The 27,965-nt window shown below is 34.0% G+C and overlaps 6 protein-coding genes and 1 non-coding gene across 26 annotated transcripts; 1 reads left to right on the top strand and 6 right to left on the bottom strand.

The window, feature by feature from the left end:
• Window positions 1-489: 489 nt before the first annotated feature.
• LOC117600123 (neuropeptides capa receptor-like) lies at window positions 490-4,940 on the bottom strand. 2 transcript variants are annotated; one of them, XM_076692383.1, is made up of 8 exons: window positions 4,861-4,940; window positions 3,073-3,123; window positions 2,883-2,973; window positions 2,601-2,797; window positions 1,993-2,232; window positions 1,443-1,758; window positions 734-1,282; window positions 490-647 (listed from the first exon to the last, which is right to left on the bottom strand). In XM_076692383.1, the coding sequence occupies exons 3-7, from the start codon at window positions 2,912-2,914 to the stop codon at window positions 1,033-1,035; spliced, it is 1,035 nt and encodes a 344-aa protein (XP_076548498.1). In that variant the 5' UTR covers window positions 2,915-2,973; window positions 3,073-3,123; window positions 4,861-4,940; the 3' UTR covers window positions 490-647; window positions 734-1,032. The 2 variants fall into 2 exon arrangements, with proteins under 2 accessions (XP_076548498.1, XP_034171020.2); XM_034315129.2 differs by lacking the exon at window positions 4,861-4,940 and having other exon boundaries at window positions 2,883-4,852.
• Window positions 4,941-5,092: 152 nt separating this feature from the next.
• On the bottom strand, window positions 5,093-13,259 carry LOC117612064 (neuropeptides capa receptor). Of its 14 annotated transcripts, none has more exons than XM_076692379.1 (11): window positions 11,836-13,215; window positions 10,013-10,103; window positions 9,715-9,914; window positions 9,379-9,630; window positions 8,937-9,261; window positions 7,159-8,854; window positions 6,955-7,063; window positions 6,320-6,768; window positions 5,964-6,232; window positions 5,834-5,891; window positions 5,093-5,751 (listed from the first exon to the last, which is right to left on the bottom strand). In XM_076692379.1, exons 1-6 carry the CDS (start codon window positions 12,122-12,124, stop codon window positions 8,611-8,613), a joined length of 1,401 nt encoding a protein of 466 aa, XP_076548494.1. In that variant the 5' UTR covers window positions 12,125-13,215; the 3' UTR covers window positions 5,093-5,751; window positions 5,834-5,891; window positions 5,964-6,232; window positions 6,320-6,768; window positions 6,955-7,063; window positions 7,159-8,610. The 14 variants fall into 14 exon arrangements, with proteins under 14 accessions (XP_076548494.1, XP_076548493.1, XP_076548486.1 ...); XM_076692378.1 differs by having other exon boundaries at window positions 5,822-5,891; XM_076692371.1 differs by having other exon boundaries at window positions 5,093-6,232; window positions 7,159-7,513; window positions 7,577-8,854.
• Window positions 13,260-14,103: 844 nt separating this feature from the next.
• Window positions 14,104-18,972, bottom strand: LOC117612063 (putative RNA-binding protein EIF1AD). 4 transcript variants are annotated; one of them, XM_034340749.2, is made up of 3 exons: window positions 18,814-18,972; window positions 14,451-14,726; window positions 14,104-14,379 (listed from the first exon to the last, which is right to left on the bottom strand). In XM_034340749.2, the coding sequence occupies exons 2-3, from the start codon at window positions 14,715-14,717 to the stop codon at window positions 14,191-14,193; spliced, it is 456 nt and encodes a 151-aa protein (XP_034196640.2). In that variant the 5' UTR covers window positions 14,718-14,726; window positions 18,814-18,972; the 3' UTR covers window positions 14,104-14,190. The 4 variants fall into 4 exon arrangements, with proteins under 4 accessions (XP_034196640.2, XP_034196639.2, XP_034196641.2 ...); XM_034340748.2 differs by having other exon boundaries at window positions 14,451-14,739; XM_034340750.2 differs by having other exon boundaries at window positions 18,818-18,970.
• tam (DNA polymerase gamma, catalytic subunit tam) lies at window positions 14,931-18,802 on the bottom strand. The gene has a single exon (XM_034340747.2). It carries the CDS (start codon window positions 18,690-18,692, stop codon window positions 14,931-14,933), a length of 3,762 nt encoding a protein of 1,253 aa, XP_034196638.2. The 5' UTR covers window positions 18,693-18,802.
• A 465-nt stretch (window positions 18,973-19,437) lies between the features above and the next one.
• Cep97 (centrosomal protein 97kDa) lies at window positions 19,438-24,754 on the top strand. Its single transcript, XM_034314921.2, has 12 exons — window positions 19,438-19,517; window positions 19,769-19,920; window positions 20,090-20,248; window positions 20,319-20,420; window positions 20,510-20,706; window positions 20,967-21,050; window positions 21,154-21,449; window positions 22,198-22,398; window positions 22,459-23,064; window positions 23,131-23,263; window positions 23,340-23,559; window positions 23,638-24,754. The coding sequence occupies exons 1-12, from the start codon at window positions 19,505-19,507 to the stop codon at window positions 24,220-24,222; spliced, it is 2,748 nt and encodes a 915-aa protein (XP_034170812.1). The 5' UTR covers window positions 19,438-19,504; the 3' UTR covers window positions 24,223-24,754.
• Cyp40 (Cyclophilin 40) lies at window positions 21,351-27,827 on the bottom strand. 3 transcript variants are annotated; one of them, XM_034314925.2, is made up of 7 exons: window positions 27,433-27,826; window positions 27,169-27,306; window positions 26,795-27,093; window positions 26,586-26,720; window positions 26,257-26,511; window positions 26,038-26,190; window positions 21,351-21,484 (listed from the first exon to the last, which is right to left on the bottom strand). In XM_034314925.2, the coding sequence occupies exons 1-7, from the start codon at window positions 27,515-27,517 to the stop codon at window positions 21,482-21,484; spliced, it is 1,068 nt and encodes a 355-aa protein (XP_034170816.1). In that variant the 5' UTR covers window positions 27,518-27,826; the 3' UTR covers window positions 21,351-21,481. The 3 variants fall into 3 exon arrangements, with proteins under 3 accessions (XP_034170816.1, XP_034170815.1, XP_034170813.1); XM_034314924.2 differs by lacking the exon at window positions 21,351-21,484 and having other exon boundaries at window positions 25,739-26,190; window positions 26,257-26,493; window positions 27,433-27,827; XM_034314922.2 differs by lacking the exon at window positions 21,351-21,484 and having other exon boundaries at window positions 25,743-26,190.
• On the bottom strand, window positions 27,780-27,851 carry TRNAQ-CUG (transfer RNA glutamine (anticodon CUG)). Its single transcript has one exon. It is a non-coding gene; the product is annotated as a tRNA-Gln (tRNA).
• Window positions 27,852-27,965: the final 114 nt, after the last annotated feature.

Raw genomic sequence — 27,965 nt, forward strand, 5'->3', positions numbered from 1 at the left:
CAGGATAACGGTAGATACGACCGGATCTAGCGAAAAATAAGACCTAAAAACCAAACAAATCGCGAAATGGTAATTGCAAGATGGTGATAGATATGACTTATAACAGTGAAAGATTAGATCTAGAAAGAGTATAAAACATTGAAAGAAGGAAATATCAGAATATACCTATACTCATTTCTACTTACCTGTGACCTGGGTATACTTGAAAACTTAAAAGAAAATATAGTAGGATACTTACCTGAGTTTGCATAACGACATTATGGCATCCGGGGTGTCAGGGACCCCGATACAGCGGTGGCGCTTTCTGCGCACCGACAAAATATCATCTTGGGGTGTTAGGGACCCCGAAGCACGGGTGATACTCTTTGCATACCGACATTATGGCATATATAAGATAAGATAACTTGAATAAATGCGAAATTTAAATAAAAATTTAAGTGTCCAGAATTAATTCCACTAGTATATATACATATTTTTTTATAACAGGAACAATGCAAATTTTCGGGCTTTGAAAAAATTAACAAAAATCTCGGAGATTGTTTAAATAGAACAAATTGTTTGAAATCATTCTATGATCATTTCGTTGTTTCTTGACCATAAATATCAGCCAGAGTTTCGTAACAAGGTTCTTGTGATTCCCGTTCCAGCTAGAAAACCAATTCCAACATATAGGTCCTCGAATTTCCATAAAATTGCTTCACGGTTCAATTGACTTGCAAAGTATCTTACGTACCTTGCGTTTGACTTCGTTCCATCGAACATTTCCGTAACACATTTGAACAGAGAAGTGAGTACCTCCTCATGGATATGGTTTGATTGATTCCACGATAACATCCAGGTTTTTTATTGAATCCCAAGCCAAGCAAGAACTTTTAGATACGTAAATCCTATCCCTTGACAAGCTAGGTCAGGAATTAGAAGCTTGTTTCATTCGTAAGGGAGGTCAATATCTTATAGCAGCTTAAAGCACATAGTTCGACGAAATTCATTACGTACAAGAAGACCCCTGGTCTTTATTATTTCTAACATCGATCAAATGTGTGTCTCTTTCGAAAGACTTTCATTATTGGACATCTGACACATCGGTCGTCCATTTTTTGTATGAATAACAAAGGATAATTTCTTCGATTCTTTTAAACAATTTTCACCATTGATTTCATCGATATCTTTATTATTTTGTGCTGGATCATTTGCGACGATCCCCTTCTCTTTGGCTCCATTGTCTGAATTTAATTGAACTGCTATATGCAAATTGTTCTTCAAACGATTCGACTCAATGTCTCTGCGTTCAATAGAAAGCGTCAGAATATTAATGATAATTTTGAAATTACATGGAAATTCATGCAAGGGTGAGGACTATCTCATTTATTATGGAAAGAACTAGATAGAAATTCAAGGGTGAAGGAAATGCTTGCAAGCGACATAGAAACGGTAAAGCTTACTTCATAGAAAACACCTGAGATTCGATCCTGGATCCAGCAGCACAAACCATGCTAGAATGCTTTACGCTACTAGGACCGATCCTAGTGATAGGATTGCTCGATGAACAACAGCACGTCTCCTTAAAAGCATTTCGGTATTTTGCGCTCATCACGTTGTACAGGATAGGGTTGACTGTTGCGCTAAAGTAGTAGAGACAGCCAGTGAGTGGAAACAACCATCGGCTTACATCGTCGTAAGTATCGTTCCCGTACACGCACATTATTCGCTGAATGTGAAATGGGGCCCAACAGATGAAGAATGCTATCACCACTGCACCTATGGATCCAAGATTTCCTACATTTTCTTCAATTAACCCTTTCGCGTTGATGAGCATGTGTAAACGCCCTCGAAGAATACATCATCTACGAGGGACCATCTACTGAATCAAAGATTTCTCGATGTTTTGTCGTAGGAACAAGCAGCTCGTACGTGCGCGTGTAAAATTGAAATTTGAAGGGAACAGAAGGAAAAGAAAAGAAACTGATGTTTACTTAAAATTTGAACATTTACTGAGCATTCGAGTGATGGTTTTCCGTGACTGAGCTTGCCTAGTTTCCCCGTGAACCGATCCCTCCACGTTTTGCGCGAGGCTGTCGCTCTGTATTCGTAAGCATATTAACATGTAAAGAACTCCGATAAACGCCATCGGTACAAGGAAGAAGAGTATACAGCTGAGCTCGTACAAAGGAAATTTAGGTATATCATCTTGCATCACGCAGATAGCCGACTCTTCCGAATATCGTTTGGATTCTGTAAAAAAGGGAAACGATCATAATGAAATAGCATTTATAGTATATCAATTTGAAACTTTGAGTCTAATCAAAATGACTACATAAATGTTTGATCGATATTTTGGAAAAGGAAGATAAATCTGGAATTGTATGAATGCATAGGAATGCCGACACGAGAAGAGAAGCATTTTAAATTACGCTCGAACATATTGGAAAAACATTCTGACACGTGTTTCATGTTCGCATTCGTAGTTTTCGATTTTCCTCGTTGCATATGTATTTTCAATTGTAGAATTTTTTATTACGATTCATACAACTCGTGTGGATACACAATTATTTAAAGTCGATATAAAATGACGAAAACTTAGGCTTAAGTAGAAAACTCACTTGGTGGAAATTCAACGTAATCGATGTTCATGTAAAAAACGAATGGCAGAGCAAAAACGAAAGCCACCAACCATGCACACAAGATACATCGTATGGATCGTTTCAATCCACCGCCGTATTGACGAAGTGGATGATGGATTGCCAAGTATCTTTCTATCGAGAAGGCCACTATAGTTAATACCGATACATAAGAGGACCTTTAACAAGTAAGAAACGATGCGACCCTTTTAAAATATGAAACTCCCTTTCGACGAACTTCTTACAAATATTCCATCGACTCACGTTTCCGAGATGTATGCTCGTAATTTGCACATAACCAACCCCCATTTCCAAGGGTATTGTTCCCAAATCCCACTCAATTCGTTGGGTAAACCTAGAAGAAGAAATTGAAAGTATCACAATCTGTCGTAACCGCAATAGGGAACACGGTACTTTCTTCATTCGCGGTTCACGAAACTTAAGAATCACTCACATAATCAATCAATTTTTTATCAACATTTTTATAGCGTCATACATCTTTGTGCTGGAGGAAAACAAACATATCAATAATAGTATAATAAATGGCAGTTTTTTATTGGGAAAGGAAAGACGGATCGAAGCATCGAACATTCCTTTCTTCCAAAGAAAAATAAACAAGCATATGGCGAACAGAATTTCAGTAGTAATAGCTATGATATTACTACCGTGTATGTATAGTATATATATAGAAAATCGAGATCGTCGTAGATAAGGGTAGTGTAATGGAAAAGTGATATACGGCGATACGACATAAATAATGGGAAATTTGCTTCGCGCCTCGCGATCACATGAAATATATTGTACGCGGTATTAAGTATGGAAAACGTAACAATGAGCACGCTGTGTGATATATATGTATATCGAACAGAAAATGCCTGGAATTTGTGAACAGAAAGCGGACAACAGAATAGAAACGAAAATAAATTCACTGGATAATAGAAAGCACAAAAATCAGTCCTGAATCGTTTACCATTCGGTTTCACGCTTTTGCGTTTGCCTTTTACGTGTCTTACATTTCAAAGTGAAACCATTTTATTCTGAATTTTATCATTCCTTATACATATTGTAAGAATCCTCTATTGGATAGTACGCGATTCACCTTACAATGGTTGTATACCAAAGAGGAAACGTATGAAATCTACCGTGATTTCATGACATAAAAGTATTATGAAATAGCGCTTATGATACATCAATTTCAAGTGTAAAATTTGATAAAAATGACTACATAAAGCTCCCATCAGCATTCTTCGGATAAAATGACTGGTTCTTTCTTTCGAACATTAGACATTACCAGCTGTAATGTATTTGATCCACTGTTTGCTCCAACAAAGAATCTGCCATTTTGTATTAAGAATATTGATGAGGGCTTTATGTAGTTATTTTCTACAAACTTTAAGCTTTAAATTGATGTATCACAAGTGCTATTTTGAGACACTTTTATGTCATGAAATTGTACCAGACTTTCCCTTTGATGTACAACAATTTGTTATGTAAATAAAATCCTGATAAAACAACAACGACGGGATAAACGACGTTTCTTTTGAATTTATTCGTACAATTTCCTCCAACAATCGATCGATGTTTATAAATAATCAAGACATCTGTTATTCGGAGGAGAACAGATGAGTGTGTTCGTAGCAGTTGATTGAATAATACAAACGCAGAACCAAAAGAGAATGTAAATAGCGTTCAATAATTTCAGCATTTCCTTTAACTATAAATATTTCTTTTCCCATGGACTTCTTCTACTAAACTTCGTTTAAGCATGCTCGACTCGATCCACTTTGAACGAGAGAAAAATTAAAATCTTTGTTAGCCCGAGAGTAAATGATGAACAAAAGGGAAACAGTGAAATGAGTCTGAGACAAAGGGGCGGAATCAGTGGATATAAATTAACTGTGAGGCCACTTGCGATGCAAACAAATCCATTCAACGAGATCACGTTCTCAGTGTGGATACAAATAAGATCGTAACGAGTTACGTGAAACCCTTTCGTTAATCCTGACGAAGACCGGATAAGCTATTAGCCGACAATTAACGTTTGATACGTGATAATCCTGCAAATATTACTGTACAAGTGATAACACTGCATAAAATCTACCGAATGAACTTATCAATCGCTATTTGTTGCATCGAAAGGAGAAGCTGATTTTTTGAAAATTAAAACATTCGAAGCTTTAAATGAAAATTTTGCATAGAAAGTAGCATGTAATGATTAAAACCAAATCACGTGTCAACTTACCCAAGACCAAGAGTAAGAGATCCGATACCGCCAAATTGAACAGATAACAATTGGTTGCGGTTTGCATGCTGGGGTTCTTGATAATGACGATACATGTGGCCACATTGCCAATCACACCAGTTACAAAGATAATCACGTATGCCAGAGTGACAGGCACAGTCAGTTTCCAAGACAAGTACTTAGGACCACGTATTAACGATATGTATTCCAATTCATCTGATACATTCATTGTTTATGAATAGTATTTCCTTGTGGCACACAAGTGTTCGTTCTCACTTTGAAAATAAAGCAAGCATTTTTTATTTCCTAATTTAATTGTCTAGTAATACTTAAAAAATTATAGTCAGGTTTTTACACTTGATACTTATATGTATTTTACGATTCCACTTTGGGCTCTATAGACCCACCACTATCAATTCTTATTAACATGTCACACGAAACATTCCACCTCGTGGAACTTTCTTTTCTTCATGATATATTCGTTAATGTTCTCGTGTAATTGATGACGTTTCGAAGAAGTCAAATTATTGACAGAAGTGTCACGTTATCGCAACGACTCCAGGGATGGTATGAATGGGTTGTATTAAAAGTGCACTGGTTCGCAGACCGTAGACAAGTGATGTCTCTCGAGTGGGTCTGCTATTCCACCTTCGCACCACGCGCCCATCCACTACGCATCCAACCCTCGACTTTAACCCCTCCAAACTCTTCCTAACTGAACCAGTAAAATCGTGTTTCTCGGAGTATTTATTAATAATATAAATTTAATTACAAAATGTATCAGATACGTGGGTGATTGCATTAAAAAGATAGCGTGAAACAGCCACATTAGTTTCGCTGGAGATGTACCACTCGAGATAGTGTTCTAAATGTATTTGCATCTGGGGCCAACTTAAATTAAACGAGGTTTTAATATCATGGCAAATTGAACTTTCCAAGGGGACGGTAAATCATGACGTACCTTAATTCTTACTTGGGTGCTAAGAATTGGATTCCTCTGGGATTTACATTTTATTTCTCCCATACGTATCCTGAAGATTCAACGAGTAGACCGTTGCATAAAATCATTTTTAAATGATTTTGCGGTAAAAATCTGACGTTACTTGATCTTATTAGAAGAAAAATTCAAGTATGACGCCGTTATGAGCTCCAGAATCATCGCTATTAAAGCCTTATTTCTCCTCGTCGAGTAAAAGCCCTCCTAAATCACGCTAAAACACGTAATTAAGTTCGATTTTAATCGGAACTTCCATTTACTTCTTATTCAATTTCTTATAAACTTATGTCCTCTGTAATTCAAAGTAGACGAAACTCCTTCTCCACGATGAAATTTAAGTATCATTTTAGACATTTTCTAAATTTTACCATCAAACTGTTGATAGAAATATTTCTTAAGGTTCATGGTTTCTCTTCGAGAAACAAGAATTTCAATTTCAACAAATCGAGCAAACATATTTACCAGTTCAATTGAAAACTTTCGATTCCCATCTGCGGAATTCCTATTTTGCGAAGTAATCATTCGCAAATCTGCTTCCCTCCCTCTAACTCTGATTTGCATTCATTTGCATAATATCCTCGTTATAAAAGAATCTCTGCAACGATGGCTGCAGTCCTCCGTCTTCGTGGTTATTCGGGAAAGATTTTCGAAATTTCATTGGACCCATCAGCGAGCAAGAAATGTAGCACATATTTTCTCGGTTCACGGGTCAAGGCTTGCTGTAACATACGTTCCGTATTTTCTGGACGATGATGCCGAGAGATCTGGATCGCTTGTTGCGGCAAATGTAGCTGGTAAAAACGGCAAAGCAGCAGATGATCCACCTCGGGTCTTACACGGTTGTGCACTGCCGGTACATGAGAGTCCAGGATCAAAATCACCGTACCAAGAATGAATATGTAACAGAAGAACTGTAAACATGTTCGAACATTCGTTTATGAAAGGCTCTACTCATCAATTATCAATAGTATTTCAAAAATGAAAATTCTCAAGTTCGTATTAACTCAAATGAACGTGGACAAAAACGGAAACATAGAATGCAAAGTGAATTTCTCTGTTTCTTATCTTTTTTTCTCTACATACACCTCGAGTTTTACCTTTGGCGTCTTCTCACAGTGTATCGACATTATAGAGCATTGCGTTTCCTCGTTTTTGTCCTTATTCAGTCTACGGGAGAAACTTTTAAATGATATGAAAACGTTGCGTCTGAAAAAGGAAAGATGAAAAATCAATAGAAAGGCGTACGCTAGAGGCTGAATCAGAGTAATAGTATTATCCTTATATCAAAATATAGATATTACCCATTGCAATGATTTCTCTCCATTTAATTGCGCGAATATCGGTCGAAGAAGACATTGATATGTAGAAGTGAAATACTCAATCACTATAAAAGCGATCAATTCCGAGGCATAATTTAAAAGAACCACCACCATCATTTTTACGTTCTCGAGATATTGTTTTTGACATCCTTTTTATGATGGTAGAATGACTTAGGTTACACTTTTCATTTTGACAACTCGAACCGAGAAGTGGTTCGTTTACGATCTCGTTCATCTGTTTGTATCGGAACTAAAGGTAAAAATTCTTTGATATGACTTGCCATTCAACTGATTGTGAGAAGAATGGAATATCAATGAGCCAGTTCCGCTCACTTTGCTGTAACACAGTTTCGTCATTAGTGGCAGTGTGGAGCTTGACTGTCCAAGATAAATGAATTACCTAACGAAGCAGTCAAAAGTTAATCCACCACTGTAATTAATTCCATTTCCGTGACTATGGAATTTCTTGCGATAAATCATTAACTCGTTAGTTTTTCTCGACTGAGGAGGATCGAGATAATAATAAATAATTCATCGAGTCTTTCGTCACACGTTGCCTCGCAGGTGGCAAGCTTCTCGAATTATCTTTCAAGCAAACTTCGAATAATGAAAGTATCTCAACTTTGTAATGATAATGATCGAAGAAATTGCGGCAAAGTTCGAGCTTACAAGTGTCAATCAGTATTCGAAACTTTAGAGAAAGCAATTAGAAACTTACTTTTCAATGCAACATTCTTGGAAAAGTTTGATTGGAAGCATGATTTTTCTAAAGTTTTTAATAATTCTGAATACGACCCGTCGGAACATCGCAAAGTTACGTTTTAATTGCACTCATTTTATTGACTCTCCTTTGAAACAGTATGCCTGTTTGCAAACTCTGACGAAAGAAGCATAAAATAGAAGGAGATTGAAAAACTGCAATGAAACAAGATGAATAAGTTCATATTACTTATATATAGAATTCTGTTTCGAGAAAATCTCTTTAAAAGTAATCAAAAAAATCAATAAGATCTTTCCAAAGGATGCAAAACCATTTGCATTTCGCAAATGGTCATTTTACCATTAAAAGTCATTTTACCATCATAAAAAGGATGTCAAAAACCATTCAGCTCGCACTTCGTGCGATAAAAGTTCCTTTTTATTTGTCTCCATAGGGAGTCTTTACATGTAACCATGTTTAGGTAACAAAGAAATGAAATGTAATGAAACAAAAATTTCTCGAATACTTGCAGAAGAAAATGAAATATGCATATAAAACAATGAAACAAAAAAATCGCTAAAACTTTTAATTAAATAGCCTTCGTAATCGAGTAAAAATTAACTTAAACGATACAACTATACAATACGTTCTGTCAGGAAATAAATAATGGGTGCAATAATGGATTAACTCACAATTATTTACAGTAATCTCTAAACGCTAAACTTTTGTGTGAATTATAAAGAACTGCTAGCCGTAGACATGGAGTTGCCAGTTTTCGTGTTACACGTGGAACTTGTATTGCTTTTCTGTTCCTGTACAGTGGGATGTATTCGATCGAGAAGTGGTTTAGACGTCGGGTCTTCCTTCTTTAATACGTAAGATTTACGAGAGACGTTATCGTTCATATTCCCATCTTTGTCTACGTTATCTCGACTGGCAGTGAATCGAAACATTTCTTTCGCTTGGCTGATAGTGTACCTAGAAAAAAGAAATGATGCAAATGTCATGGACACTTGGAAAACCATTGTCGTCATTTGTGTCATTTCAGTAATAATAATACCTTACGGAACACCTGAAGCTCGAATTGCGTATTTTTCCATTTGAATTGCTATGACTTTTCTGAGACTGTCTGGTGGTCCAGCTTTTTCTCTTTGTGCTCTTCGTTTTGCAGCAAATCGTTTGTATGAACGCGTGCCGGTACCTCATGCTCATTAAATTATATAAAATGGGGTTCACGGTCGTACTGAAGTAGTAGAGACATCCACTGAGAATGTACAACCACTCGTTTAGGTCGGGATAGTAATCGGACTCCTGCGCGTAAACGTAAAGCAGTCGTTGAGCGTGAAACGGAGCCCAACATACGAAGAACAAAATGACTACGGCACCTGTAACACAAATTGTTGTGATCTACACGTTTCGTAGAGTAAATAAAAGGAATTCCAACGATTCCGTGACAATTGGACTACAGTGAACGATAAAATAATATAGATTCGACCACTTACTCAACATTCTGATGACAGATTTCCTGGACTGAGCCTGTTTCGAATCTCCATGGATCCCGCCCTCCACCACCGAGCTCAGGGTGGCTTTCGTGCTATTCCTGATCTTCAGACCCATCCTCGTGTACACCACAAGAATAACGAGCATCGGTATCAAGAAGAAGATGATGGTGCTCAACTCGTAGAGAGGAAAATCAGGCATGTATGGCAGGAGCATCGCGCATATTGACGAATCAGCTGAATAATTTCCAGAACCTAAACAATATTCCATAGTTTTTTAATGTTTCTTAATAAGCCTCGTTTGACAGGGATAAATGTAAGAAAACCACGTTTAACAACCTGGTGGGTACTCGACCAAATTCACTTTCGTGTAGATCGCAAATGGTATCGCTGAGACCAATGCGATCGACCATGCAGCCAAAATGAAACGTATCGGTCTTTTGAGACCACTTATCCTGTAGACTCGTAGCGGATGACAAATGGCTAAATATCTTTCCATTGAGAAGGCCACTATCGTAAGAACCGATACGTAAGATGACCTAGGGAACAGAGGCAACAATTCGGATCAAAGAATTCTTGTTGAATGGACCAGAATAACTAAACATATTGTCTTGAAAGCTGAAAATACGTTGCTTACATTTCCGACACGTATGCCCTGATTTTGCAAAGACTCACCCCCAAAGCCCATGGGTATTGCTGCCAAAAGAGGCTCAGTTCGTTAGGTAATCCTGAAAATAATCGAAGAAAAATTGATAACGATCATTCTTGCACAAGAATGATTACGTTAAGTGAAATCTATGTTCAGTTATATCTGTGACGATTGTGCAATTGACGTCAGATTCAACGAAGAAGCACACAAGCATCCTCATGATACGCAGACTAATTTTTCCCGAAAGTAGATTTACGACTGACTTAAACTTACGAGATAATTAACGCGTGAACGTCACGTTGACATTACAATGAGTAGAAACTGTACCTCGAGGTATCAGAACAATTTGAATATTTATTGTGCGATTGAAAAAAGGAGTAGAAACTTTTCTATTTAAAACTAGAGGAAGATCCTGGTTACGTCAATGGCTGCCTGTGTAAAATTGATTTCACAGAAACTCTTTCAATCGTTTAAATTAACGAGAAAATTTACCAGTATAACAAACGCAATCGTCGAACCGGAATTTATTTTCTATTAATGCCAGCTACGCTGTTGGAACGAGATAAACACTCGTTTGTTAATTGAATCGTTTGATGCAATATGACGAAGCCCACGTTGAAGATATTTTCTAAAATTCAATCTCTCGACAAAGAGAAAACTATATTAATGCGCGTATAATCGTCATAACTGATAATAATAACTGTCAAACTGAAATGGTTCAATTATACGTTGGGATATAAGCTTCATACATTTATTAATTTATATATTACAATCGACGCGCGATATCTGCTTTTATATTTTTTATCTGTGTTCAATTATTCTGTCAACAAATGATTTTCAAATAATAACAGTTTGACGTCAATTCCGAAAATCTACGTAGAAAAGAAATTCACACGATGTAAATAAAACAAAAATTCCAAGTATAATTATAAATTCTGATCTTTCTGTATAATTATTGGATACATTCACGTTTGCCGAAAAAAGCCCTTATATAACAACGTTTTCAACGCCAGATTCAATAACTTGGGTTTTCACGTACACCAAATTGAGGAAACATTAAAATTCCATCGTACATACATATACAAACGATCTTCTTATCATTGACTCGCGTTATCTTGATCTCGAATTTTGACTGTTCGAACCAGATACACTCTCGAGTAATTTACGTAAATAGAAAAACACGATTGTTCATGGATTTGACGTTTAATCGAGGCTCAAATATATACAAATCGTAAATCGTGTTTATCGTATGAAATCTCTTAATTTCAGAGAGATTTCAATGGTCGTGCGCGATTTTTATTCTTGAAAAAAAAAGTAAAATAATTATGATCGCTAAACGAAGCCACTGTACAGATAACGATCATTAATGTACACACAAGGCATAGATTAATTTAGAGCTTTTATCTTTCTAGTCTCGATGTAAGAAAGTAGAAATGAAATATATTCCTTCGGTATTTACGTTAGATCACGTTCGATTTTCAAAAATATTTAGCAATGAAAGGGTTTAATTGAATCGTATCATTTTTCCCTTACGCTATCAATACCATATCATCCCTTTAATCAATTACCAGTTTCAATTAACTAATTAATGACTGGTGCAAATCGACGTTTGTACAAAAATACCCGCTTATCTTTATTGAAACGATCATCGAGCTTTATCATCTCTATTTTCTTTCATAAATTATTGTTAGTTATCAGAAGAGAACGCTGAACCGATGAAATCTGGATCAATCGTTACGCATTTTATGCTGATTAATGCGTTTATTCAGCATTTATATGTATTATAAAATGCAAACAGGACTTTGACTCACCGAGTATAAGTAGAGTAAGATCGGATATGGCCAGACTGAACAAGTAGTAGTTGGTAGCAGTCTGCATCGAGGCATTCCTAACGATCACAGTGCACGTGGCAATATTTCCAAATATACCAGTTACAAATATCACAACGTACGTGATCGTTAGGGGTATCACCATCCTCATGGGCAGATACTTGGGCCCCAATACTTTGGTGAGGTACTCAGCCTCCGTTAGATTCTTCACATCCCAGTCCTTCCAGAAATCATGCAAATCGTTTGTATCGTCGCTTGACGTGTCGTTCATAATGACTGTCCTCGTTGAGAACGAAAAATAAAGATCCTTCCTTCGAAGGGGTAATTATAGCAATCTATGGTCGTGCATTTAAGGATTCGCGCGAAACAAGTGTTTGCACGTGATACAGTTCAGGAAGGACACTTCAAATCCGACGATAATCTATTTTAAGAGTTTGTATACTCGGTGGAAGCAATTATCGCGGGTAAACAAAGCATTCTGTAAGCCGACAACTCGATAGACCCACGTCGAGCCAACAGACGATTCCGCGTAGATCCGTTAATGGGCCACAGGGAAGCGAATACGAATCCCGATGTAACTTCACCAATTCCACGGGAAATTGCTTCGGACCGGGTCAACGAGACAACGCGCATACACTGCTCGTTTTTATTAGGATTCACTCCGTCCGAAGACGGTCGTGGATTCTCCTAGCGGATGGCTCCTCGATTTTGCCATTTCAAGGAAAATTGAATTCGCAACGCGTCCGTGAATACGTTAACAGGCTCGAGCGTAGTTTCGCGTCTCTGATTAAACTTCCGCCACGGTTCCACATTTCTTTTTTTCCCGATAATACGAATCATCTCGACATCTCGTTTCTTTTCAAGGATGCGAGATGCTTTCTTTATTTTTTTTTTTTCTCTTATCTTTCACGACGCACAACAAAAGAAATGCGTCAAACGGTTAACTGATTGATATCATCGAAGAAACTCGCACAAAATATCACAACTTCTAGCGATAATACGGACACGTTTCTATACAATTTGTTTCGTGGTTTTTATTTACAACTTATTTTAAAAAGACCGCAGTAATCAAATTGAAAATAGTCTCGAAGACGGTAGATCAGCGGCTTGTTGTTGATAGGACACTATCGCAGAGTATGACTGAACGTTCTTAATGATACCAGCGCGCACCTGTCCTCGCGACAACCTCATCTCCCGATTTCACCGATAAGACGAACAATCGTTCTAACGTGTCATTCAATTGTATTAAGGTTTCTGGTGCATTCGATTATCATGCTACTGGCTTTCTTGCCAGACTGCGTTTCAAATTTAGTTCGCTAATTCAATATAATGCTCGCGATTCAGAAACGTACGTTTGCTTGAAACATACTCGCTCAAACTATCGGTACAATATTCTACTAATCATCGCTGAATAAATAATTGTTTACATTTTTAAACGAGTTACAAAAGAATTTCGTTTATTGATACTATTTACAATGCTTCGTTAACTACAGAAGCATAAAATAATTTGGATTTTTTAAGAAGCAGTCATCCTTAAAACAACAAAGAATTCCTTTCTCCCCTAATTGCAGGTAAATACATTTCACAGAAGAAATGACGCAGAAACATATTTACCGCTGAATTTTTTTCTTATCTATATTAACATGGTTCCATAAAACGAATTTCATTTACGATTTAATGTATAATGAACAAGTGTAATTTATAAAGATTCCAAGGACGTTAACAATGATTTTTTATCACTATTCTTCGTATATGTTGCGAAAATCTCGATAAACACGACTAAGAAAATAAAGTATCTAATTCTGGACAGTAATCTTAAAATAAATAAATAAAAAAAACAGGAGAAATTTATTACCAGCTTTTCACAGTAGTAGTAGCAACTGGTCAACAAAGGATGGGATGTATATCGAATTGCAGAAATCATACTAACCGATAAGATTAATCAGAGACAATGCAACGATAAATGCCGTGATAATGTTCAAGTCCGTTAAATGAAGAAATTGTCTCTTTTTCTCTTTTGTTACGATGAAATATTTCACTTTTGAACATTATTAACAAGTGTATACTAATCAATAAATCAAAACTTGTAACTCGTCAAAAAGTTTTGGATCGCACTTCAACGATTAATCACAAAAGTAACTTTATAAACTTCTTAACAGAAAGACATTATCATTGTTGTTACATGTTTGCTTTCTTTCTAAATGTTATTAAAATATGAATCATAATAACCAAATTAAAATGAATCGGCGATAAAATTGAACTCTCCTATTTATTTTTTCCCCTCCGTTTGTATTCAAACAAACATTTTTATTTCTTATAATAAAATATAAAAATGTATTAACTAGAATCAGATTCGTCGGAACTAGTATCACCCTTATTACCTATCCTATTCAAATTGTGCGACAATCTATTAGTATTTACAAAAAGATCGTCTTCGTTTTGTTCTTCGGCAGCTTCTTTGGAGTTGATTCTTTCATCGAATTCACGGGGCCAACAATTCTGTTCGCGATACCATCTTTTATGCTCCTAATAAATAAGACAGCGTTACGTTAATTAACTTACAGACACTCGGTAATACAACTAATAAAAGAACGTACTCGTGTCAGAATCTTAACGATTTCCGCCTTCACTTTATCTCCTTCCGATATTGGTTCTACCAGCACGAAGTCGCCTCGTTTCACCCAAATATTTCTTCTAAACTTCGTCGGCATTGACACCAGGTATTGATTCCTAGCAGCATCTTCGACTTCGTGTAAATTATTACCCCGCGATTCAATTATTCGCACAATAGATTGCGATTCGGTAGGAACACTCAAGTCTTGGATTTCTTTAACGACATATTTACGTTTTGTTGCTTTTGACATTTTTTTTATCTGTAAATTAAAACTTAGAAAAAAAGAAATAATACTATTTTCAATGTCTCGTTTCTAATATCTTTGGGAATATATTAAAGTAAATGACGCGTGTTATTTTAGATAAATATTATTAATTATTGTAACAAATATCCTTGCTATAAAGATCATTATAGTCAGTGACATGTTCCTCCTCAACATTTTGTCACAAAGGATCAAAAGTCATTAAATTTTACCCGATACTGATGCCTCCTTTGGCTTATTCTTTTGCTTGGACACAATCTTGCAGATGGTCTTTTTATATCCTGATCTTAAATTTCCTCCCGACTTTTCTATAGCCTCCCAAACGTCCAAACTTTCCCCAATGGGAATTTCATAGCCATTTTTCAAACCATGCGGATTGGACGGTGTAATACAATCATTTTCAGATTCTTTACGCAACACGGTGTCTACTTCCACGGAAGTGAAAAACGCTACCGACATGGGGAGATCTTTCATGCCGAGTCGCGAAGCGCAGAAAGACCTTGTTAAGAGATTAGTTACATGCATGGCAAGAGCGGCGTTGTATTTATAACGAGACTGTACCATGTATCGCACCTCGTCGTGGAACGACATACAAAACCTTATGTTATCCTTCATCAGCCACTTCATCGAGACCAACATTAAATGCAAGAAATCAACTGCTCCACTCTGAACGACCCAATTTACTTTGGTCGGTAAATATTTCTCGTTGTTCGTGTGACCCTCCAATGCACGGGTCAATCGAGAATCCAAGAACGGGGTAACAGGAGAAGGGCTCCCTGCTATTTCCTCCAGCCTGTTGAACATGGCCGACTCCGAACCACCTACCCATTTAGGTTTCTCAAACATATCCAGTACAGTTTTACCGTACATTTGGGATGTTTGATACGCCTGAAAAAACGTATACTCTTTGTCGAGTAGTTCGTTTAAGAATTCCGGCTTCAGCCGATAGATCTTCTTCCCTTTAGTCATGGTAAACATTTTTCGAGATTTAGATGCAGCCTCCGCATTCGTCATGCAAGGATTGAACTGTTTCAAAAGTGTTTCCGCAAACTTTTGACCAGAACCATAGATCCTAGCGTAGTTAATGATCTTAGCCTGACTCCTGGATATTCCAACGGCTTTAGCAGTGACGCTGTGCATATCTGTTTCGTTGGACTTGGTACCCATCAGGGTCATCCAACCGAAGGGCGTAGCTCCATGGATCTTCTTATAGTGAGCGTCTCCTATTATCGATGAAATCCATAGTTCTTGACTGTCCACGTCTGCGCCAACGATATTGTATCCCGGTGGAGCCTGTATTATGGCTCGTAATTCAGAACCGACACGTTCGGTGTGGGCGTTGGAAGCAGTTATCCATGTAGCATCTACGGCTCGCCTGGTCAGGGTTCCACAAACAACTAACAACGGTATAATTGCGCCGTAATTCATTGATTTCTTTGTAATTTTAACACTGTCTGGTAAATAATGATTTTCAAACCATACCGCAAACTGTGACATAATTCTGTCCCTGTTGTTCCTCCAGTAAGATACCATTCTAGAATTTTTTAATATATCTGCAGCACTCGCGTCCAAACCAGCAAGTACATGTTCAGAAAATTTGGTCAGAAAATCTTTAGCAAGAGGATTACCAACGTTATAATTTGCGCCGTTTTTATGTGGCAATTTCAGAAAGTAACAACAATTATCTATATCCACGTTGCACCAAAGTGCACTACCTCTATAAATGTTTTGCAATTCGACTTGAGGCTTCTTTTTCTTGTTGCGCCAGAACTCAGTTTTGTGCAATTCATTTGTAACATCTTCATTGAGATTTGACATCGTATATTCGTTTCCATCAGAATCATTTTCTATCTGTGGTAGAGAGCACTGTTTTAACAGTTGTTTTAAAGGCACTTCAGTTTCGATATTTAAATCATTACTATATGGTACTAAAATACCCCAACCTTTATCTTTAATATAATGTAAAGGATAATGCTCCCATGTCAGATTCAGAAGTTTTGGGACAATTTTCTTAGATGTACTTATATTCTGGGGACCTGGCAACCAATTTACGTCACTTTTTTTAGAACAAAGTGCTCTGTACCATGCTGGATACCCTGGCATATGTGGTAATTTTGCAGGAAAAAATTTTCTTGTTTCTTTTAGATATGCAAATTCTTTCTCCAAAGGATCTTCTTCTTCCTCTTCTTCAGCCTTTGTTAAGTGCTTTTGAGAATTCATCTCTTCATTTGCTGTACTTTGTACTTTACAACTTTTCTTTAGTTTTGAATACTGTCCCTTTACTTTAAGTTCCTGCGTGCTCCAATCTTCACTCCACATCCACAAATCTTCCTTATATTTATCATTGTGCATTAATTCGCAAACAGCATTAGCCCTTTTAGAAAGAATAAACTTGGTCTCATAGTTTAAATCTTCAAAAACAGATTCTGATTCATTTATGTACCTTTGCCAATTTGAATTTATGGGTAGATATGCCGTACTAAGCTCTAACATTCCTGCTAATGTAACAGGATGAGGAAATCTGCTTGTAAAAAGTGGAAATAAGTGAACCAATACTTTGTGAGTAGCAATTACATCATTTGCACAATAAGTCATCAGAGTATTAAAGTCTTGTTTGATTTCTGCCAAAGTCCCATCTACAAATATATCTCTAAATTCCTTGTTTAGTTCACTACCACAATAAAATTTGTGAACTTCTGCCAAACTGTTTAATGAAGTTTGCATAAGCAAATTATATTTTTCTTCTGTATCTTTTTTAGAATTCAAAATTGATCTTTGATAACTATTGATTCCACCTACAGATATATGAAGAGACATTGTATCTATAAACCTTAATCCTGTACTTTTCAACCAATACTGTTCCTTAATCTTACATCTATCAAATGATACATTGTGACCTACTACAATTTTTGGTTTTCTATGGTAAGTACTCAATTTTTTCCCATGTTCTTCAGCTGTACTTTCGATTGGAATAAGCTCATCCATGGTAAACTGTTTACCTTCAAAATTTCTACTTGTACCATCTGTTAATGACTTTGACACCCAACCATACCATGCTTCACTAGTTACTGCAGTTGCAAGTGTTGGTAAATGTCCTTCTTTCATACAAACTTCCACATCAAAAATAATACCATCTTCTAATGGATAATCTACAAATTCTACTCCATTAGGAGTATATCTGGTCCATCCTTCATGTAACACCCACTCAGTTGGCATTTTAGGAATATTTTTCATTATCTTCTCTATAATGTTTACGTAAGGTTTAATTTGTGCCTCTGCAATATTATAAAAGTGTTGCTCTATATCATCTCCTTCTAAATCAGGTAATTTAATGTCTACCTCTGGTAATCTAGTTGCATCTTCAACATTTATTCCATACAAACTTAAATTATGTTTTATAGCTTGTACTTCTTCCTCTGATAATTTTTCTTGCTTATAGGAAGACTTGAATATTTGCTTGTGCAATGATTTTGAAAGCATTTGTATGTTAATTTCATTAATCCTTGTATTAACATCAGTTTTCAGATTTTCATTAATTCTTGTATTAGCACCAGTTTCCAAATTTTCATTACTATTTTCTTCTTGTACCACTTTATTTTTTACAAAAATATTCATCTCGTCGTAATTATTATTCTTGCTCTTATGTAGAGGGTATACATTGTTGTAGAAACTTTGTTCAAAATTTGTAGGTACATGAGACAAATCCTTTTGTTCTATATGAACCTGACTTTTATTGTATGAAACATGTAAAACCGAATTTGAAATTTTAGAATCATTTTCTTCGTTAACATCATTTTCTGAATCTTCATTAGATTTATGCATATTCTTTAAGGTTAGACCAGAACCACATCTTTTAGAGTGAATAATTTTCCATGTGCATTGCTTGTAGTAATTGTTTTTAAGATTACGATTTAAAAGAGGATATTTTTGTTTATTAGAAATATTAATTAAATGACGTTTCATTATTATAAACCCTTAATATAAACCCTTTTACAATTTCACAACATGACTCAACACGTGACTTTACTATTATGAAACCATTTAAAAATTTATTATTAATGAATAATATTGAATAAAACCTTACCTACTATGTATAAATTTAAGCCAGAAAAGTAATAAAGATTTGGTATAAATTAATAAATCTGGCAAAATTCAGGACCTAATATCTCAAACATTTCAAACTTTTTCATCGCCATATTATACCGCAGTTCACCAGAGTCCATAACTGCGACGCGCAGATTGGAAGATGGTGGGGGAACGCAGCGAGCTCTCGGCTAATCGCTTTCCACTTCGTTTGGAAGTATCGCCAATCAGGGCGAAGATGCGCACTAGAGAAGCGCGAAGAACGAAAACTGGTCTTCTTGCAGTTATGGACTCTGGTGAACTGCGGTATAAGTTTCTGAACGCGCAATTTTAAAATTGCATGTGAAAATACTTGCTACCGTAATGAAAAAATTTGTATAATGCACACAAGTATTTTAGTATTTAATGTTAATGTTTAAAAATTGTATTTAGTTACAGAATATTTTAACAGACTTGAAAAACATTAATGTTATGTACTTTTATTGTATGAATATTATGTATATACTATTAGAAAGAGTATCTTGTTTTATTGCTTTCACATACGAATTGTAAAACTAAGCTAATATTTTGAATAAAATAACATATTTTACAAATATCTAGTACCTATTTTGTGATAAATCCTATATAAATATACATATGTATCCTGATCACGACGACATCTTCGTAGCGTCTACCAGTTTGTTGTGTTCATCATGGCTTCAACGGGTTAGTGAAAATTTTATATTTATATTATGTCATTTCTAAGCAAAATATGTTGATACAAATGTTCCAGATGTTTCCGATACAATTTAATTTCTTATTGTTACAGTAATGTAATTAGTATACACGTAAAAACAACAGCAATTTTATTGCGATCCTCTTACTTGCCAGTTTTGACATTTTCTATCACATTTTATACGCAAACATCCGCGAATTTCATTAAACATTAATGACAATGGAATTTTTTATTCATTTAGAATCTTTAGTGTGCGACACACTCGATTTAAGTGGTCAAGGTCTAAAGAAACTTTCCCGTTGTCCGTCAGATGCAAGTATCAATACATTGATCATAGACGATAATGAACTTCAACGCCTCGATAATCTTGATTCTTACCACAGGATTACTAAGGTAATGATTTTGTATTCATATAATAGAGCTTATAATCTTTTCTTGCATACATTATGATACTCTATTAATATTATATTTGCTATTTTACATTGTTTTCTTTTAACATTCTAACATGTTTCAATACAGCAAATTAATGTTTACTTAAAAACATATAAATATATTATTTCAGCTCTCAATAGTAAGGAACCAGTTGTTGCGTATGTATGGAGTATCAAAGTTACATAATCTTGTAACTCTTAATTTAGCAAATAACGGTATATTGACTATAGAAGGTATAAAGAATATGATAAATTTGCAAACATTGTGCCTAGCTGGTAACAATATAAAGGTATAGTTAATGTAGTTTTTTATGTTGATATAATTGAACTATTAATTTTTTGTAATCTTGTGTTTTGTAGTCTATTGAACATTTACACACAAATACTAAATTGGAGCATTTGGATTTGTCTGAAAATAGTATTAGCCATGTTTCGGACATTTCATATCTACAGAACTTGAAGGTAATATCTATAATTTAATTTCAAATCTGTATATTAACAAGCAACCATAATTTTGTTTTAAATCATAATCATATTAACTATTGTTTTAGGAACTTTTTTTACATAACAATCGCATAATAACATTGAGACAATGTGAACGCTATTTACCCACATCTCTAGAAACATTTACATTAGCTAATAATAACATTACTGATTTAAATGAAATGTCACATTTAGCTAATTTAAAAAATTTAGTAAATTTTTCAATTGCTAATAATCCGTGTGTTAGTATGACAGTTAACAGTATGTATCCTTTTCATAATTGTATAATTTATGTTCATCTCTTCAGTTAGATGTTAGAGGCAGATTAGTAATATATTTTAAAAATCTATCTTTTACAATATAGCAAAAAATATGTGATGAATCATTGTTACTTTTAATGTCATCACATTCTTAGAGTTAATTTTTATCAATAAAATGTGCTTTTAGAAAGCTAGTTATAAAAAAAAAAGATATTAGTACTAACTGCAGAATTACAGCTATAGCTTCTTAACAAATAGCTTATAGTGGTTTTGACTATCGTCCTTTTGTTATCAATTGGTGTATGAGCTTGAAATCAATTGATGGCTATCCTGTTGATCCTATTGAAAGGTGGGTCTTCTTTGACAATATTATAGGTATTTCATTTATATATGTAATATAGAACTGTATTGGTTTAAAAAATCAAAATTTATTTAAAATAATGGCCACTCAGCTTGAAGGCAGAGTGGTTGTATTCTCAGGGACGCGGTAGACAATTTCGGGTCGGTGAACATGCACTACTTGCACAATATTTAGCATCTGTCTGCCCTCTTTCTGGTGAATCCCTAGAAAATGAAACTGACAGGAAGCTTAGGCTGATTTTAAGTAAAGCACAACATCATCAACAACAATTAAATCAACAAAGTGATACTGGAAGTGTGCACAGCTTAAGTAGCGTCGGAATGAGTCCTTCTCCGGCCGCTAGGCGTAGACTTAGTCATAACAGGACAAGTTCTCCTAGACGTACCAGTGAGTTTCGATTAATCCTTCACCTTTGGTCATTACTGCAAGTATGATAAACGACATCGAATTTTCCTCATATAATTGTACAAGTGGACTAGTAGTGATGTACACTTTCCAGTCGTCATGCATCTTATATTTCTTAGACGTAATGTGTTTTCTCTAGTTGCGCCAATGTTGACATACTATGAAGATAAATGCTTACAATCACCAAAATTTTATGAAGCAAAGTACTGTGTGTGCCATACACCTTGTAAAGGTATCCAAAGTCAGAATGAGAATTTATCATACATGGCCTATAACTGCGTAATAAACGTGTGTAAAAATCTAAGATCGATTTCATTTATAGTTTAGAAGAATTCAAAAATAAAAATTATTTTAGTAACATAGGAGATATATTACGAAGAAATTTTCTTGGATTAATACACATGTTTATATCCTCTTGTGCCTAGTATGTAGTATGTTTTTTAAGTAATTGCGTTTTTAAGCTTATAGCGCAAATGACTTTGGAGAATGAAAACAAGCAGTGTTATGATAATGATGCTGATTAGAAGATTTGGTTAGCAAATTAGCATTTGACGATTTGGAAATATATTTCACATAGTTCACAATTCTTGTATTGTTTTCTAGCCTTTGATCACATATCATTTGCATGCTTGTGCTAGTGAGGCTAATCCTAACAAATATAAGTATAATCCAGTACATGATGATACATGAAATCAACTACAAATATATAAAATCTTTGATATTTAATTAGGTACAACAAGAAATTCATTAAGAATAAGGTCTCCAGATAGAATGGTATCTAGTTGTCACACTGATGCTATGGTTTCTTCATGTCACACTTTGTTAAATGAAGATCATGAGTCATTAATGACTCAGAGTTTAGATCCAAATATGCTTAGCGGTACTTTAAACAATAAAGCATTAAACGCTTCTGTTCCACAAGATGTAGAAGGTGAGCCACAAATATAATTAAATTTCGTTTCTAAGGGATCCATAAAAATTCGTTTTACAGAAACATCTAGCCCCCTTCAAGCCGCAACGAAATTAGTACCAGTTCCAGAATCTCTAATGAGTCCAGATTTTCGCCCACCTTCTGGTCTTTCACGTGTTCTAGCAAAAACTCCACCAAGTAAATTAACATCACCTTGCCAAGTTACAGTGCCTAGTAAATCCACTTCTGATGGAGATGGCAAAGTTATTCCTATAATAAATACAGTAAATCCAATGGCAAAAACGAATCTTAGCGCTGTGAAAGCAAATGCACTTGTAAAAAGTAATTCTGCAACAAACTGCAGTATCGGAAAACCAAATATTGCTAAACCCATTATCACAAGTAGTAGTATTAAGTGTCCCCATAGCGTGAAAATTAATAATTATGTTCAAAGTAAAACATTGCCTGCAAAACGACCTACAAAGAATTCACCGAATTTAGGCAGAACTATACAAAGGCCAAAAAGTGCAAATGACAGAATAAAGAGTAGTATGGTAAAAAAAAGTGGAGATGTAGATGCAGATAATGCTACTCAGAGCAGTGATGAAGATAGTGAAATGTGTCAAGCAAAATTAGACGGTATTCGACATAGAGCGATTCAAAGAAGACAAGAAGATAGTAACAAAGGTAAGAATTTCTTTAAATAGATGAAGTTATTTTCTCAAAAATAACAATTTTTTATTTCCAAAATAGATCAAGATGAAGCAGAGAAAGCAGCAATATGCATTCAAAGAATGTGGAGAGGATATCATACTAGAAATCTCAATAAAAAAGCAACCAATATACTGAAAACTATTGAAATGATAAGAACAAATAAATATATTCAGTATGTTTCTATATTGTTATAAAATAAGAATAGTGTATTTTTTGTTTGTAGTATGCTTCAACATTTATTCTTCTAGGAAATTGTCTACTGACATGGAAGCTACTAGAACTGCTTTAGAAAGTGAACATAAACTACAATTATTGCAAATGCAAGCAATTAACGCATTATGGAAAAAAGTTGTTAGTCTTCAGCCTGCTGCTAATCGAGATTCTGCAGGCAATGATAATGAAAACATTGCACAAAACGTAGATGTTGTAACTAATTTAGCGCAAACATGTAATTTGTTGCATACTCAGGTAAAATATCATTTATGTTTCTCTAACCTAACAATCTTAATATACTGAGTAGTCCTTAAGAAACTGATACGCGTTTAGGTGCAACAATTACAAGATTCTATGTCAGAAATAAAACGATGCATGTCAAGTATGCAATCTAAACCAAATCTAGTCGATAACGGTGTCGCGACTCAAACTGAGATATCTGCTGTTCATACCCCAGCAGGCGAAGAAAACACATTTCCGTACGCACGGCCACATAGACCGCAGACTTTACCAATTCATCAGACTATTCATGAAGGAAATGAAAATAAAAGTTTTGCATCTAATTTGATTGACAGTGTGTTAAAAAAAGTCTCTCAGTCTACAGATACGACAGATGATGAAGTTAATACTGACATTTTAAATTCGAATGAAAATCCTGAACTATTGAATTCAAATGAACATCCTGATATGTTCAAAAGTTGTGAAGAAATTATAGAACCTGATTTCAAGGAGATTACAGAACATGATACGAAAGATGAATATGACATAATTGATAATGCTGCTCTAAATGGTGAAGTTTGTGAAGAAACATTATATAAGGAATTGCACAATTTAATTGAAACAGAAATTACAACAGAAAGTTGCACAAATCTTGAAAAAGAAAATCGTGGAGAAGAAATTGAAAATGAACAACATTAATCTGAGAGAACATCTAAAAACGATAATAAAAAAAATGAAGGCGCAAAGTTAGGAGAACTGAAACAATGAAAAATTAATATAAATTCCAGTGAATAGTGTTTCTGTTCACGAGTAAAATTAACACGTTTGTAACTAAAAGTATTTTCTGTACATAAATTCAGATGGTAGCCTTAAATAACATTTAAGTGCTTTTAGTCGCATGTTTTACATGATTCACGATAGAAAAATTAGATACTTCCATTAGAACTCAAAAACATCTCACATTATTTATCACGGAAAAACAGGTACCGGTAACATTTTTTAAAAAATCATGTCATTACATTGTTTTACTATATACTGTGGTTATTGAAGCAATTCAGAAATTTGTCCGTCCACATATCTGGTTTCGGAAAATTTGATCGATGTATAAAATGTGTATTAGTAACATTGTATATCGTAAAAAGCTTTGCTCCTTCTTTAAAAGATCGTAAGAAAAATATTACTGTACAGATGAACTGTACATTTGACACTACGAGTTTTAATACTCGTAAATTCTCAGATTGAAGTGATTTATAAAAGGACAAAAACCTTCAGTATGTGTATGCATTCCTTCTTAATTTTCGTTTAAAGTGTACTGAATAATATTATAAAGATAATTATTGATTTTATGTATTTATTCTTATATTTATTAAAAAGCGTACACTTCAGTGAAAACTGGCATTGACCCAAAGATAGTTAATTATGAGAATTTTTAATCTAGTCACTGCTTATGCTTCTACATTAATTACTGTAGATACTAACTAAAACTTGTTACATAAATATACAATGTTATTAAGAGATAAATACAATTATGACAAAAAATTGCATTTAGTGACTTTTCTGCATATGTGTATACCTTTTAAGTTTTTTTATTTAAAGTATTTACATCATTATAAATTGTTGCTTTTAGAATACTAATGCAATGAAAGAATCTGAATATGTGAGCTCTCATTAAAGTAATATTTATTTTGTGTGATACATCTTTATCGCGATATTATATAAGATATTTTGACGCTCAGAATTGTTAAGAACTTGATATAAGTGTTCAATAAATAAATGATACGGTACATAGTTGTTTATAATAATATTTTAATTTTATGTAATTGACTTCTATATGTACTGTTTATCTTAGTACATGAATATTTTATACTAGGAAACACAATTTCGAAATATGATAAAAAGTAGTTAAATATAAAAAAAATTGGAAACAGATAAAATTTATTACATAGAATGAGTATTTAATGTGATACAAGTATGCTTCATATGTTCCTTTTAGCTTTTAATAAAATAAGTATATGTTTAAGATCATATGTTTAAAATAATAAAATTAAGAATAGTATTTTCGGCACACAATTCCAATGTTATATGCTACGTTTTTATTTACTTTTATGCATCTTACATGGAAATTATTATCAAGAAAATATAAATATGCTTAAATAAAATGAATGCTATTAAAATAAATATGAACAAAAATATGATTTATTTATGTGTTTAAATTTCATGCTCTTTTTTTCCGTGTAAAAAATGATTTTTAAACAGTTTTAGAAATCTTACCAAATGATATTTACAAAAGTATGCAATACATTATAGTATGTAAATAACTTACAGTATTTATTAAATATAATCGCTATTTTATGTAAAAATGATTTTAATTTATATTAATTTCAATTAAAAAAATATGTATATAAAATTTCATTATATTTACAAACTTTATTATAAAATTATTTGTTTTTACTTAAACATTCTTTGACAAGAAGCTCTTTCAATAGCTAAATATTTTTTCATTACATTCTTTACCTTGTCCATCTCTTGTAAAATATCCTTGTTATTAGGAGATTCCAACAATGCTTGTTTTAAATCTGCTAAACCTAAATCATATTCATTTAAACCCATATATGCTTGACTTCTACGAAATAATGCTTTACTGTTGTTCTTATTTATCTGTAAGACCTAAATATAAAATACTATTAAATATCAGTCCAATCTCCTTTTGTAGAATGTGTAATGAAATTTTACCTCTGTACACAATTTTAGAACATCACGATGGTTTTTTTCTTTCAATTTAACAGCAGCAAGATTAAGCAGTAGTGTCACTTTAACATTCACTATTAGCTGATCAGAAGGATCTGGCACATCTACAGCCCTCATCATCCACTTGTAGTAGCGTAATGCTTTCTTATATTTCCTGCCTGCATCTACATAATGTTTTTGTAAAAAATAATGATTTCCCGAATCTTTTATCTTCATAATAACCTGTATCATATACTTGTACTATAAATGATCATAAATATCCATTAGAAAACTGACTCTTACAGAAAAATATATTTCTATAAATGAATATTTACATCAAGTCCTTTAATATCTGCACAATAATCCCAATCTTCAGGCCATGGAGTAAAAATATCTTCTGTTCCGTCACTCTCATTTAGTCCCCAGTCCTGACCTTGTTTTAATTCACCACAATCCATTATATGTACTTTCTATGACCAAATTATTTAAATATCTATTAATAAACAATATTTACAATGAAAATAAATGTAAATTGTATATGTACCCGAACTGGTGCATCTTTCATTGTTTCAACTTGAGAAATCTCTAATATTACACCCATTCCTTTCAAAACTTTTCCAAATACTACATTGGTTCCATCTAAATGAGTGCTAGCTGAAATGGTAATAATAAACTGAGAACTGTTGCTGTTTGGATAACCTTCATTAACCATGCTAAGGAGTCCTCCTGAAGAGTGACAAAGTTTAAAATTTTCATCCTCAAACTGAGCACCGTATATACTTTCTCCACTTGTTCCATCAAAATTTATTATATCTCCACCTTGGATCATAAACTGTGGTAACACTAAACCATACAGTGTACTTTAGTTATTAAGTATATAATTTTCTACATATGGAATATTAATGTTCTTCATTATACCTTTATGGAATATTGATCCTTTGTAATGTAACTTTTTACCATTGATTCCAATGCCTTTTTCTCCAGTACATAATGCACGAAAATTCTCTGATGTTCGAGGTACAACATCTTTAAAAAGTTCTATCACAATTCTTCCAACTGTATTACAGTACCATATAAATTATTTTTAATATTCTAATGAAAGGAAATTTAAAGGAACAGTAATACACAACACTGTTAAAAGTTGAGTCATATGCTTTTATGCTTGCAACACTTATGTATTACCTTTTTCTGATTCAATTGCTATATCCAGAAAAATAATAGGATTATTTTGTAAACTATCGGCCGTATCCTTTGACGAATCTTCCATATTTTATTTAATATATATCCATATATAAAAAAATTATTTTTAAATTTTGTCTTAACCACTCTGTTATACTATATATATAAATAATGCTGCCATCTCACGACCACATCACTTCAATTTATAAATTTTCAACATATTTATTTATCACAATTCTAAACAACGTATTTAACAAATTTTTTATTACAAAATGAGCTGAAAACATTACGTAATCTGTTAGCAAAAGGTGTTTAATTTTGACCTGTAACAATAAAAAAAAAACACACAAAGGTCCCACCGAGATTTGAACTCGGATCGCTGGATTCAGAGTCCAGAGTGCTAACCATTACACCATGGGACCTGCTAAACTGCATGTTTAATGATATTTTATATATAGATAAAAATTATTAAATTTATTTTTTAAAACTTTTAATTTATATATCTTTAACTTTCTAAGTAATTTTTATGAACATGA

Source organism: Osmia lignaria, chromosome 15, assembly GCF_051020975.1.
Source record: "Osmia lignaria lignaria isolate PbOS001 chromosome 15, iyOsmLign1, whole genome shotgun sequence".
NCBI classification, from domain to species: Eukaryota; Metazoa; Arthropoda; class Insecta; order Hymenoptera; family Megachilidae; genus Osmia; species Osmia lignaria.

Excerpts from the sequence above, each read along its gene's own strand:
- Cyp40 (XM_034314922.2), bottom strand. The coding sequence starts at position 27,517 with ATGGAAGATTCGTCAAAGGATACGGCCGATAGTTTACAAAATAATCCT. Across the intron at positions 27,094-27,168 it reads AGGATCAATATTCCATAAAG|TGTTACCACAGTTTATGATC; the intron begins GTATAATGAAGA and ends TGTATGGTTTAG. Across the intron at positions 26,721-26,794 it reads TGAAAGATGCACCAGTTCGG|AAAGTACATATAATGGATTG; the intron begins GTACATATACAA and ends ATTTGGTCATAG.
- tam (XM_034340747.2), bottom strand. The coding sequence starts at position 18,692 with ATGAAACGTCATTTAATTAATATTTCTAATAAACAAAAATATCCTCTT.
- LOC117600123 (XM_076692383.1), bottom strand. The coding sequence starts at position 2,914 with ATGTGCAAATTACGAGCATACATCTCGGAAAC. Across the intron at positions 2,233-2,600 it reads TTACGTTGAATTTCCACCAA|AATCCAAACGATATTCGGAA; the intron begins GTGAGTTTTCTA and ends CCTTTTTTACAG. Across the intron at positions 1,283-1,442 it reads TCTCAGGTGTTTTCTATGAA|AGACATTGAGTCGAATCGTT; the intron begins GTAAGCTTTACC and ends TATTGAACGCAG.
- LOC117612063 (XM_034340749.2), bottom strand. The coding sequence starts at position 14,717 with ATGTCAAAAGCAACAAAACGTAAATATGTCGTTAAAGAAATCCAAGAC. Across the intron at positions 14,380-14,450 it reads TCGTTAAGATTCTGACACGA|GAGCATAAAAGATGGTATCG; the intron begins GTACGTTCTTTT and ends CTTATTTATTAG.
- Cep97 (XM_034314921.2), top strand. Across the intron at positions 20,249-20,318 it reads TAGCTGGTAACAATATAAAG|TCTATTGAACATTTACACAC; the intron begins GTATAGTTAATG and ends TGTGTTTTGTAG. Across the intron at positions 21,051-21,153 it reads CCTGTTGATCCTATTGAAAG|CTTGAAGGCAGAGTGGTTGT; the intron begins GTGGGTCTTCTT and ends ATGGCCACTCAG.
- LOC117612064 (XM_076692371.1), bottom strand. The coding sequence starts at position 12,124 with ATGAACGACACGTCAAGCGACGATACAAACGATTTGCATGATTTCTGG. Across the intron at positions 9,915-10,012 it reads AGGGCATACGTGTCGGAAAT|GTCATCTTACGTATCGGTTC; the intron begins GTAAGCAACGTA and ends TCTGTTCCCTAG. Across the intron at positions 9,631-9,714 it reads TTTGGTCGAGTACCCACCAG|GTTCTGGAAATTATTCAGCT; the intron begins GTTGTTAAACGT and ends AATATTGTTTAG.